At 42.1% G+C, this 12,500-nt stretch overlaps 2 protein-coding genes across 2 annotated transcripts in view; both read right to left on the reverse strand.

Moving 5' to 3' along the window:
• LOC138053176 (uncharacterized) overlaps window positions 1-12,500 on the reverse strand; it is a 126,332-nt gene that overhangs the window by 40,369 nt on the left and 73,463 nt on the right. The window contains exons 44-51 of the mRNA XM_068899838.1: window positions 12,200-12,332; window positions 7,484-7,696; window positions 5,811-6,374; window positions 4,751-5,365; window positions 2,364-2,689; window positions 1,655-1,886; window positions 859-1,074; window positions 1-134 (exon numbers count right to left, since the gene is read on the reverse strand). The exon at window positions 1-134 is cut by the window's left edge and continues 79 nt beyond it. Of these exons, the coding sequence (XP_068755939.1) occupies window positions 1-134; window positions 859-1,074; window positions 1,655-1,886; window positions 2,364-2,689; window positions 4,751-5,365; window positions 5,811-6,374; window positions 7,484-7,696; window positions 12,200-12,332 (2,433 nt within the window). The remainder of the gene's footprint in view (window positions 135-858; window positions 1,075-1,654; window positions 1,887-2,363; window positions 2,690-4,750; window positions 5,366-5,810; window positions 6,375-7,483; window positions 7,697-12,199; window positions 12,333-12,500) is intronic.
• LOC138050880 (tomoregulin-1-like) lies at window positions 7,977-11,651 on the reverse strand. The gene is made up of 3 exons (XM_068897138.1): window positions 11,594-11,651; window positions 10,353-10,565; window positions 7,977-8,296 (listed from the first exon to the last, which is right to left on the reverse strand). Exons 1-3 carry the CDS (start codon window positions 11,649-11,651, stop codon window positions 7,977-7,979), a joined length of 591 nt encoding a protein of 196 aa, XP_068753239.1.

Below are 12,500 nucleotides of genomic sequence, written 5' to 3' on the forward strand. Positions count from 1 at the left end.
AGTGTTGTTGTCATGGCCACAAACAGGAGCATAAGTCTGAGGACACTGCCTGGCATCCTTACACAAACACTGAGCCTTTCCGTCTCTCACCTCGCAATGAGCATGCAGTTTACATTTTACTCCAGCACACAAACCTTTGTAAACAAAAAGAAATACCATTTTGACGAGTAAGAACAAACAGGATGTTGTTTTACAACGAGGAAGAAAGATCCTGCTAGTCGAACCAATTTTTCGTTTCGTTTACAAACCAAAACTCTCGGCTAGGGTTTGACTTAATCCTCGTTTTCCGAAACATGCTTTAGTAATGAGGATCACTTGTTTAACAAGCACGTGAAAGGACCCAGGACAATATAGCGGGAGAAACTCTAGAATTAGTTTGGGCGGAGATAAATAAGTATTACCCCCAATGATGTCAACCTGTGCAGGACGCAGGCATCTTTTTTGCGAGCAAAGTCAAGGGTTTAGCGGATGAGGCTTCAAACAAATGACGATGCCTATAGCACCTTGCTTGGGAGGTTTCGTCGGCCGAAAAGCGCCACGAAAGTTAGAGTGCAACCGAGAGAGGAAGTAATGATATCCCGATTGACGCTGCCATGGGTACCAGACGAGCGAAGTCTCTTTTTTGCGTGTGGAGGAAAAGATTTAGCGGACGAAACACAATATGCTAACAGTGCCTCGTTTGAGGGGCTTCATCGGCCTTCATTTGTAAATGCTGCACAAATGTTATCATCCCAAAAATGTTATCTCCCCTCAAAACGTAATGATTTCATCGCGAAGAAGCACTTAAGGAGTCGTAAAACAGTTGATAATCGTATATTTTACGGTAGTACCGGCAAGTTATAAAAGCTTTGAACTTACCACAAGGTCCGAGATTTGCCACAGAAATGTCCATTCCTTTCGTACAAGCTTCCACACGTAAAGCACAGTCATTGGGATATGTTTTGCCATCGCTGCCGCATACTTCATCTTTTCTTGGTGAACAGTCACTCATCTTCGGACAGACGCATTCAGAAGCTGTGTGATCAATTGCCTTACAACGAGAATAATGTTCACAGTTCATCTTGGCACACGGATCTGCAAATTGACAGACAATACATGAAGGTCAAGCAGGAAGGTCACAGGTCACATCATAGATCATTGGGAGGGAGGGGGGAGGCCTAGAGGTTAGAGCGTTTGCCTTAATTTAAGATCCGGGTATCCCAGGTAGTCGATGGTTCAACTTCTCGCCTGGACTTGTAAACAGCCAACTGGTTTGCGTCAAGTGTAAGTGTGTACTACACGTATGTAGGGATGTATGTTTGCCAATGCTGAAACAGCCTTAAATCTCTACTGATGGTAACCTTAGGCTTCATCAATATCAGTATAGTTTCTAGGCATAATAAATGTTTTATGGTTGTTTTAAAGAATAACCTGTGGTACAATCCGTGACATGGAAAATAAAGTTCTCGAGCTTAAACAAGAACACCGACACAGCGAAAACGAATATAAGAACGTCACTTGAAAAACCAACTCGCGTCGTTATGTACACTTTGCGATGATCCCAACACTTTGCGCATGGCAAACAGGGCCCTTCAACCTCGTTTTTAGTGGAAATAGTCAAGACGCAATATAAATATCGCCATGAAACTCCCGAAAGCATTCCTTCTCAGTTTACCTTTACAAGTGTCCTTCACCAGTCTGGCGCTCAAGGTAACAATATCCTCCATCGATTTCACAGTGTGAACGTGGTCTTCTCCGCTGGCGAGATTAAGATGGCGAGAAGAGGGCGCGTCCACACCAACAGCGATGACAAACACCTGTATGTTGCGGTTCTTCAGCGGCCCGACAGCCGTGTTTAGATCCTCCGTTGTGTCTCCACTGACAACAACAATCAGGGACTGGGGAACCTCCAATTGAAAGGAATACTTGTTTTATATAACCATATAATGACGTATTTTTGTACAGTTTAGCTGTGGTGAGCGGGGATTGATTTATACAAAGACAAAGGACCAAACAGTTCGCACTACCGTGTGCATGATTAAATTGCCTATCACCTCAACACACTTGCATCATGCTGTTTTCAGAACCTTTTGATTGAAATTTCACTTATTTATTGGCTTTGAAGACGGGAAAAGTGGTCATACTTTGATTAATAACCGAGCAATAGAGGGGAATGGGTACGATACCGGGTTGACAGCGCAGACTGCTTTGCATTGAGATAATTCTTTGAAAACAGTGACAGACCCCCACAGCGACAGCGATAAGACTGGAGTTGATTAAAGAAATTAGTAAATCCAGTTTCGAAAAAAACAATCGCGGTCTTCATTGCCGAACTCAGAGGGACACGAAGAGACTTGGTAGTTTACACCCCTCATTCAACTCACCCCAGTTCTCCCTCCATTTTGAAATATTTCGAAGGCTCTCCTCAGCATGTCCGCAAGCCTGGTAGTTGGCGATGAAGGTGGAAACGCCTGGAAATTGACTCTGTTCAATGCATCTTTCAAAGTGCCTGCCTGCGTGTTTTCAGTGAGTTCAATATCCTTTCTCGCTCTTTCTCTGACTGTAATGAGGCCGACGTGTGTCTTTTCTTTCGAAATTGTGAAGCCATCGATCATGGCGTGAACGAACTTCTTCTGTTGCTCGAAGTCTGACAGTCGTAATTGAAACGAGGAGTCCAACGCGAAGACCACATCCATAGGGAAAGGACAGGCTGCAAAGAGAGAAAAGTACTCCGTAGAGAGCCAGGAAAATCTTAGGCAGTTTTTTTATAAAATTTCTTCTTATTTCGTTGATGATTTTCTAAAGCCTTCAAAGTGCTCATAGCGCAGGTTAAAACTCAACTTTAGCCTAAGTAGGGAAGGAAGGACAAATTTATGGATTTGCAAGCCAAATCACGATAAGTGGGAAAAATCAACAACTTTGAAAAGACTCGTTTGCTTAAAGTGCAGTGGGAACCAATCATTAACACTAAACAATCATTCCATGAGCGCACGTTGGATATGAGATGGTAAATAGCCAACGAGGCGCGTAGCGTTGAGTTAGCTATAACCAGTCTCACATCCAACAAGCGCGAATGGAATAATCATTTTATTAAAATTCTCATTCAATTCTGAACGCTTAGATAATGCATAAGCGTGGCAACACTTGACGCAATCAGTTTCCATGTTAGTTCATTACGGTATATGAGCTTGAGCTGATAACCGAGAGTAAGTGAACCACTCAGAAAGCTGGAAACACAATATCCAAGCTAGACAATTAAATAATACTGGATAACGAATGTTACAGTTCACATCGTAACCAGGTTGACATTTAGACACGTCTGATGTTATTCTGGTTTGAAGAAATTGAGCGTAGCTTTTTTTGTATGAAAGAAATGTATTTATTATATAGATACTGACGAAATACTGGGATTCTCCATCTTACGAAAAAAATCATATCTTCACCGCGAGCAGTGAACATGTCATTTTTATCTTTCACATGCGAGGATATAGGAGTCGTCATGGTAGCTAAAACGATTAGCCAAAAAAAAAGGCGAGCTTCCCCTTCATTGTAAGATACTCTTGTGCTGTAATACATTTGTTCTCAACTTCATTATTATCGCACAATTTGACATTATCATGATTCGTTTTTCACAACGTTCATTTCTTGTTTCATGTTACACAACAAGAGTGTTTCAGCGGTTGATTCCCACTTTTTTGCAATTTCGAAAATGAATAAAACATGTTGTTTTCAAAGGGGCTATGTCACGTTATTTTAGGGTGTTTAGGGGAAATCTTTAGTTAATCATGAGTTAAAAACTCGAAAATGGTAATGTGGAATTCCTTTACTTACAAAGTTATCGTTACATTACAAACAAGATGATTCTTTGCAAAAACTACCTTTATTCAGGGGATTCGCCATAAACTTGACAAACGTCGGGCCGACTTTTTTCAAGATAACCAAAATGCAATCCATTTCAATCTTGTCCATTTGTGTTCATCCATGCTTCTCTCTCCCTTTTATGTATTCTTTGATGTTCTTCGACAGTTTTAAGTGGTTATTGCAATGTTTCATTTTACTTTTTGGGCATTTTGCGTGTCATGAAATTACTTAAGTTTTGGTTGACACAGCCCCTGGACATTTCATTAATAATAAAGTTGACAGTTACTTGTCAAAATACATTGTTCGTGGTTAGCCTTACGAATTCGAAGCTCGTTTCACCCCGGCCAAGGGACTCATCAGAGACCTTTCTGCTTGGCAAACTCGTTGGGCATCACGACCAAAGTGCCGTTCGCTAACAAATTATGACAGCAATCTCGCCTTATATCGTATAAGGATTCCAGACCGCACAGATTCACGAGTGAAAATTGACAATAAAGTTGACAGTTACTTGTGAAAATACATTGTTCGTGGTTAGTCTTACGAAGCTCGAATATCTATATAATGAGCAGAACATCACATGGCCGCTTGGGGATACGAATTTTATCTTCTCGTGATGATAGTACCTCTCATTCGTTCGCTGCGCTCACTCGTGGGAGATACTATCAGCACTCGAGGACAAATACTCGTATCCCCGCGCAGCAATGTAATATCCTCTATATATTTGAAGTGAGGGTAATAGATGAAAGATAGAAATGATCCTCGCGCTCATTTAGACAATTTAAGCAATTGTCGCTTTATAGACACCTGGAAAATTCAGGTGACTTCCGCTCGTTTGCTGGGTACAATATTCATGCAGAGTGTTTCATAAAATATAGTTATGGGCTCGAAACGTGAAGCTGACTACACCAACCTGCAGGAATAGCACACAGGGACTGGACGAAAATGGCACCTTTGGTTGGCGTACATCGACCACACCACCCGCCACACTTAGCAGACACCGCAGCACCACCCTCTGACCTGTTGTAATCCTGAATCTGGAAACCCATCGGAAAACCTTGGAATGACCATGTGACATGATCCCGAACGCGCAAACTCGTCCCGCGCAAGTCAACCTTGAAAGAGCCCTTTCTGCATTTGCCCGGGTTGACTGAAAAGCAGTCACCAGCCGTGCCATATGCGACATCTTTTCCTTCTCCCGATTGAGCAAAAGTGAAATCATCGCTTATCAACTTCATGGCATGTAGATCAAACCGCACTTTAGTGAAATTGGTAGCGCCTCCTTCAGCGTACAACTCTGTTCGCGCAGGCCCACTGCAGCTAAAGCGGTCCCGAAGCCGTTCGCGGTAGATGACAGCGAAGTTGTTCTCGGCACCAGACTCCAGTGTGATGAACTCCTTCGGTACACCAGACGTCATGTCGTGACAGTAGACCCTGACTGGATCTTGACATCTGTCGGTCACGTGGATAAGGTAGTGGCCGTCAGATGAGTAACCGGCTTCTTTTACTTCTGCGCAGCTGTGGAATTCTGCTCAAATTGAAGAAAGTCAAAGGCATTAAAAATGCAAATATTTTTCCTGAGCAAAAATCAAATTTTGTTGCTTGCCGAACCCAGGAAAATTAAAAAAAAAAAAAAAAGGAAATATGTGGAAGCGTTCAAAAGAGGAACGCAGTTGCCTATTGATAAACTGTAAAAAAAGGTTAAGTCTCTGCTTACGAGTCAGAACGCCCATCATGCCGACGCTTATCTCCGGTTTCCTTAGCATGAAGCAACTAGGAGTATTTCTACTCCTCCCTGGATGGGATGCTAGTCCATCGCAGGGTTACCCCCAGCATTTCGCCGGTACCCATTTATACACCTGGGTGGAGAGAGGCACCGTGAGAGTGCCCAAGAACACAACACAATGTCCCCGGCCAGGACCCCAACCCGGGCCACTTGATCTGGAGTCGAGCACTATAGGTGATAGACCAACCTTGACTTGCTGCGAAAGGAACTTTTTTCGCTTTTTCTTTCTCGTCATACGGAAGGCAGACAACCACTAGATTTTCTCCCGATGCAATGACCCTGATCTTCTTCTTTTTCTTTTCATCAGGTTTGTCCACGATCACAACAGGAATTATCTTGACTTGTATTTCTCTTAATTTTCTAATCTCGTCCTTAAGTTCTGTGGAATCCTCATCAAAGTCACCGGCTGTCATCACAACAAGAATATTCTCTGCAAAAGGGCGCTCACCACGTCTTGTTGTGAACACTTCCTCCCGGACGATTTTAAGAGCACCTCTTAGTGTGCCTGGCCTCGAAGAAGACGATGGAATATTCTCTGCGGTGGTTTGGAAGTCCTCTTTCGTGTAGCTGTCGCCGAAAAAGATCCTGGCATTAGCAGGCCCATTGTAGTCCAACAAAGCAAGCTGGGCCTTCCTCGAGGACACCTCGTACTCGCCCACGATCAACTTGAGTATTTTCACCATTCTGGCAAAATTGGCGGAGGCTTTAGGTCCCGAGGCTCCGATAACGAAGGCCAAATCAACGGCTTTCTCTACAAAGCAAAAGTCGCAGCAAATCTGTCAACAATTTTGTTGTTTCGGGTTTAAATTGTCTCACAACAAAAGAGAGAAAACGACCAACCTGTAATGGTTACGTTTGGATTTGAGGACCAACATTCCAACTTACAAACCTTGAATAACATAGCCTGAGTGATTTTTATTAAAACTTTACCTGAAATTCCCATACACTCTGTTCATAGTTAATAGTTGGGACTGGTCTTGAAGCTCGGCAAGAATCAAAGGAGCAAACTGAGATGCCAAGATTTAGGTTGGAAAGACCGCGCACAATCTTCTGTTTTGCGCTCATACACTATGCATGAATTACGTAAACAACACGATTCTATTGGTTAGTTCCTCAGTACAGAGTAAACAACTATTGTGTTTTGAGCACGGTCAAGGCCAAAAAAGATAATAAAAACTTACAACAAAGAAATTTGTCGGGTTTCACAACCATTCCCCTCATTAACTATGCTCTGTTGATGCATTTATGTCACTTAAAACTTTATAAAAACACGTACAAATGAACAAAATATTTGCGGGCCAGATTCGGTTTTTGCTGTGGAGACGATCTCTAAATAGTGTTCGACTTTTGTAAACAAACGCATAAGTAATGAAAACTCTTGAAGAAACTTTGCAAACACGTGAATCTGACGTTTGGCTGACTAATTTTCCAAGCGGGTAAGCAAGTAAGAGGAGGGTCGGCGTTCTGGTGAAGGTTTCCCCAGGCCGGTCGAGAGAGATTTTATCCTTTCCTGTGGGTAATCCGGTCCCCATATCCTTAGGAATTCGACGTTCCTTCCGTGTGGTGTCTCCGATAGGGAGCATTAAAATGTAAAGTTTTGGCGGAAAACGCGAATGCATAACAGTCCTTCTTCCCCATCTCAGTATTTTCTTTAGAAAGCTGCTATCATTGTGCAACCCGAACACGTAACGCGACCGCGAAAAACGTTTTGTATGTGGCGTTTTTCATACTGTCGTCACTACTGAAGCGCCGCCCTTCATATACTTCTCTCGGTTCTCGCAACAACTATATTTGATACTTACCTTTAAATTGTATTAGTACTATTAAAAAAGTCAAACGTACACTTGTCTCGGAACTTACGGCATATTCCTTCGGCGTCTACTGTGATCACTTTCCTTTCCTTGCAGGCTTTGGCTTTTAGAGCGCATTCGCTTTGGTACGTAACCCCGTCACTGCCACAGACTGGTTCATATGGTTCTGACGCACAGTCATCCTCACACAGACAGACAGCCGTGTCATTAGGCAACGCCGAGCATTTAGAATGATAGTCACAAGTGACGTTTTGGCAAGGATCTGGAAGACCGAAGGAAAAATAATCAATATTACAAAGCTGTCTATTCAAGTGATTAAGGCAGGAAACAAACGCATGCGCAGTGCTGAAAATCAAATACTGCACTCCCGAAAGAGCGTTACTTTCCGATAAAGCCCGAACTAATCGTCGAAAAGTCTCTTACCCTTTTAGTATTCAGCCTGGGTGTACTGCCAGGAAGAAACGAGGTATTTTAAAATAACAACAAGAACATTAAAGAGGAAAACACACTGATTAAATTTCTTCCGCACATTGTCATAGAGGTCAGTGGTGTTGTCGACGGCCATAGACCTCTTTCATAATGGCGGCGAAATAAAAACCCACAAAGAAACAGAGTAAGAAAGTAGGAACAAAGGAAACAGACTTACTACAGAGCCCAGTGTACTCCACACTTATTGACTTTTGCAGACGACAAGAGGTCTTTCGAAGGAAGCACTTGTTGAAATAAGATCTTCCATCACTGCCGCACACCGGTCTGTAAATCTCGACACAGGAATTGGAACATGCGCAATAAGGCGTTCCACCCTCACTAAGTCGGCAGATGCCATAGAATGGGCAAGTGATGTGAAAGCAAGGCGTTGTATCTTGTGGAGGTGTTAGGAGCAGAGGACAGACAAAAGAGAAAAGGAAGAACTGTAATCTTTCAAGAGGATAAGGGTACGGAAAAGACAAAATAGAAAAAAAAAAGAAGAAATAAAGTTGTCAGTAGATAAGATAAAGGACCGGGTTGCTTATGCGAAGGCCAGTTGGCTTGGGTCACGTTTGTTTATCGATAAAGCAACGTTCCACTGACACGAGGAATTTCTTAAATTTCAAAATCGGATTTTTGTTGAATGGTACTTCATTATTGCCCCATTATCACTGAGCGCATCTTATCAAAAACAGACGTGCCTGAAAATGAAATCTCGCAAACAACTTACAGCCGAGTCGGAGACAGAGAGGGTTAGGGTTAGGGTTAGCCTTTGGGTTGTGTTAATTTTAGTTAAGTTATTTTTAGATGTCACGAAAACGGAAGTCTATTTCCCGAGACACCCGCAAAGTCAAAAGAAATCAAAATGGCTTTCCGAGAAGAATTACGGTTTGTTGGCGAAAACGAGTTTCAGAAGCAAGGAAATTGGTAACCTCCGGAATAAGTAATAGATTCTACAATTTCTTGTGAATATTATGGCTTGTTGGAGGGAGAATACAACACCGAAAGCCATACTTGATATTCAACAGCCGAAATCACACAATGCCAGTTAAGTTCATATGACGTCACGCATTATAGTCGAGGCTGTTCCGGGAAACAGACTTCCGATCTTGAAATTTACATATCCCGGCCAACGCCCCTACACAGACACACACACTCTCTCTCTCTCTCTCTCTCTCCCTGAATTTCTCGTGGCCGAGTTCACTGATTTTTGTCGACCTTACATTAGCCAAAACTAAGGTACAAAGTAATACTGAAATAAATCTTACAAAAAGCTAGTCATCAACTTTTTTCTGTGATTGGCTTGGGTTAAATCAAGCTTAATTGAAAATGTCTTTTTGGTGTAAATGCGGCATTAGTTAAAATGGATTTTATTATTTTGGCAAACTGGTACAAGATGAAAAGGAGAATTCTGATTGGTTCTCTGAGCGGTCCGAATTTTGCAATACGGACCGTTAAGATGGACCGGTCACGAAGCAGCAAAAATAGGTTGCCAAACTGTTCCCATGTTTCCATTTTCTTGGACATGAAAATAAAAAGGCGACAAATGTTTTTATTTAGTTAGTCTGAGTTCCAGAAAAAGAATCGGAATAAGAAGACTCAAGGAGTAGAAAACCCTGCGCAAGAGAGCCAATATAATAAAAACCTTATTGAAATAGCTTGTTCGGTCCGCACTGGGAAAATATTGGTCTCGTTCCTTATTGACCAAGCGTGACCAAGCGTGAGGTCAAGATGGCTGGATATTGGCCAATTTTTTTTTTTGCGTGTTTATGGACCGAGACGAAGCCAATCACAGCGCGCGATTTGGGTCATCTTGCCCGCTCACGGAGCTAGTCATATAATAATCTCTCGTAATGCGCACTGACCGATTATGGATTATGACCGTTCGGTCGTTACAGCAAAATCTCAAACCTCGGTATAGCTGTATTCACCTCACTTTTCGTTCAGTCAATACGGCAAGACCTCAGTTTGAGATTTTGCTGAAACGACCTCACTCTCGGTTATTGAGTAGTTAGTATTAACTTATAGTAAATAAATAAATGCTATTATTATTATTAGTAGTAGTAGTAGTAGTAGTAGTAGTAGTAGTAGTAGCGGTAGCGGTAGCGGTAGTGGTAGTGGTAGTGGTAGTGGTGGTAGTGGTAGTGGTAGTGGTAGTGGTAGTGGTAGTGGTAGTGGTAGTGGTAGTGGTAGTGGTAGTGGTAGTGGTAGTGGTAGTGGTAGTGGTAGTGGTAGTGGTAGTGGTAGTGGTAGTGGTAGTAGTAGTAGTGGTGGTAGCATTATTATAAACTTGCAAAAAAAAGAACGTCGACCAATATTTTCCCAAAACAGACCTCATGCTAGTTCAGTAACATTTGTTTCTGACCCAGAGAGTCTATTGGGGTCTTTGGAGAAACTGAGAAACACAGGAAAAGAAAGAAACCCAACAAGCACTGATGGCAGCGACTTACAACAAGGAAGGTGGGACGAAAGGGTCGTGTTCTGTTTCGTAAGACAAGCTTCTCGCCTGAGATAACATTCATTCCAGTAAGTTCTTGAATTAGAACCGCACACAGGAGAGAAGGATGCCGGACATAGATCAGAGCATTCACAACGCGTAGAAAAACCGTCCCTTTGAGATTTACAGAAGGCGTAGAATGGACACTCGGTGAAATTACAAGGATCTGAAGAAATGAATGAAGCGGAGAAGTGAAGATGAAAGTGCACTGAAGACTTCCTGTTTTATAAAGGATAGTTTAGATCAGAAATGTCACAGAAAGAGTGATATATACTTTCAAGCAAGGCAAGTGGGACAACCCCATTCACCACGAGTGGGTACTAGCACAATGAACCTTTTTACAGTTATGTTCTTAGTTACCTGGGGCCGGTTCCTGAAAGGTGCAATAACTCTATTCCAGGGATAAATGTGCCTGGGATAAGGCACATTTATCCCTGAAATAGAGTTATTACACCTTTTAGGAACCGGCCCCTGGCCGTTACATAAAAGTGAGGCTGGAGTTGACCTTGTGATCAAAAAAGTATTAACAAAAAATATTAAGGTGGCACTATGACAAAAAAAATCACTTCCTTTTTTTTCTTCAGATTATGAAAGTGTGTTTGCTTAACACCTGCCTGGGAAAAAATTGAGCTTCGATTTTAATCCAAAGGCTGTTTACTTTGTGTATAAATTTTGGATTTCACGGTCCGCCATTATTCACGTTCAAAACTGACCGACCGGACTTCAGAGGGTTGGATCTGGGGTAAAGTAACGTCAATCACTCAATAGCTTATACGAAACATGCAAAACACGAGTATAAAGATCTGAAAGCCCGAAACTCCCGTGCTGCATATTAATTCCGTCGCGTACAAACACATTCCATTCTTTAACTAGTGAGTCTTTGACGTCATTTTCTTCTCGGTTCAGCTCTCTGGAGATTCTAAAGTTAGTAATGGCGGACCATTACATAGAACAATTCCAGTTAACTTTACAAATTGAAAGAACTTGTTTGATATTCAGGTTCCTATAATGAGCAAAAATCTGTTTGTCACTAAAAAAAAGTCCTGTGTGGCAAAAGCGCTAACGAGTGCCGCCTTAAAATTTTCAAAAACGCTCTTTATTCAATCCACGTCAGTTCAATATTCCATTCTTATTTCAAGTTCCTGGGTGGTCAATGAGACAATAGAAACCTTTAGATGCACGTTTACGGCTAACCGCAAACTGCGGTTTGAGGTTTGCGGTTTGGCGTTAGAAGTTGTGATAGTTCGTGCATATTTAGATTGAAGTAAACAAGTACAAAGCTGCGGTGGCCTCCATATTGAATTTCCTCGATACTCAGCGTTGATGTTTCAGTCAACGAAAAAAATAAAACCATCGCTCTTTTGATTCTTTAGTTCATATGAAATGAAAGATAAGATCTGCCCCGTTTATACGTGTGATAACGTAACTTCCACGCCATAAAGAACAGAGGTAAATTACTTACGTGAAAACCTACCTTTCGCCGTTGAAAACGTCAAAACGGCAAGCGCTAGTCATGCAACGTGACTTCCAGCAATTTGAGGTTAGCCGTAAATGTGGATCTTAAGGTCTCTAATAAATACCTCACGCCAATGTGGCAAAATTAGGGAAAAGATTCCAGTAGGGAAATAATTCGGACCAAAGAGTGGACGGTGAGACAGAACGCCCTCCTTTCGGCAAGGACACAAAGCCCTGGCAAAAATACTCTCCTTAGTGTTTGTCCTATAGTGACGGCAGATGCGTCCCTGTAAGCAGACCACCCAGTGTTTCTTTTCAGTAGTGTCCCTTTATGAAGTATCTTACCCACAAAAACTTGCGCCATGATCTTGACGACAAGCGCGTCCGGTTTGTCTACATCAGGAGTTGGATCAACGACAAGAGGAGGAATTGGCAGCCGATCAGGGTCGATTTCCTGGCCCAAGGCAACTACTATCACCTTGAATTGAAAGCAACATGTTATCCAAAGTGCTACGTAATCTAGTTAATTAAAACAGCAAACAAAGATAACAATATAAAAAATTATCTTTTTTTTTTCAAGAAAATGTACGGACTACAAACAAATTAACTCTTGCCCTACATTCTGCAATCCTCGGAAGGACGTTTC

The sequence above is a fragment of the Montipora capricornis genome, chromosome 6 (genome assembly GCF_036669925.1).
Source record: "Montipora capricornis isolate CH-2021 chromosome 6, ASM3666992v2, whole genome shotgun sequence".
In the NCBI taxonomy this organism is placed as follows: Eukaryota; Metazoa; Cnidaria; class Anthozoa; order Scleractinia; family Acroporidae; genus Montipora; species Montipora capricornis.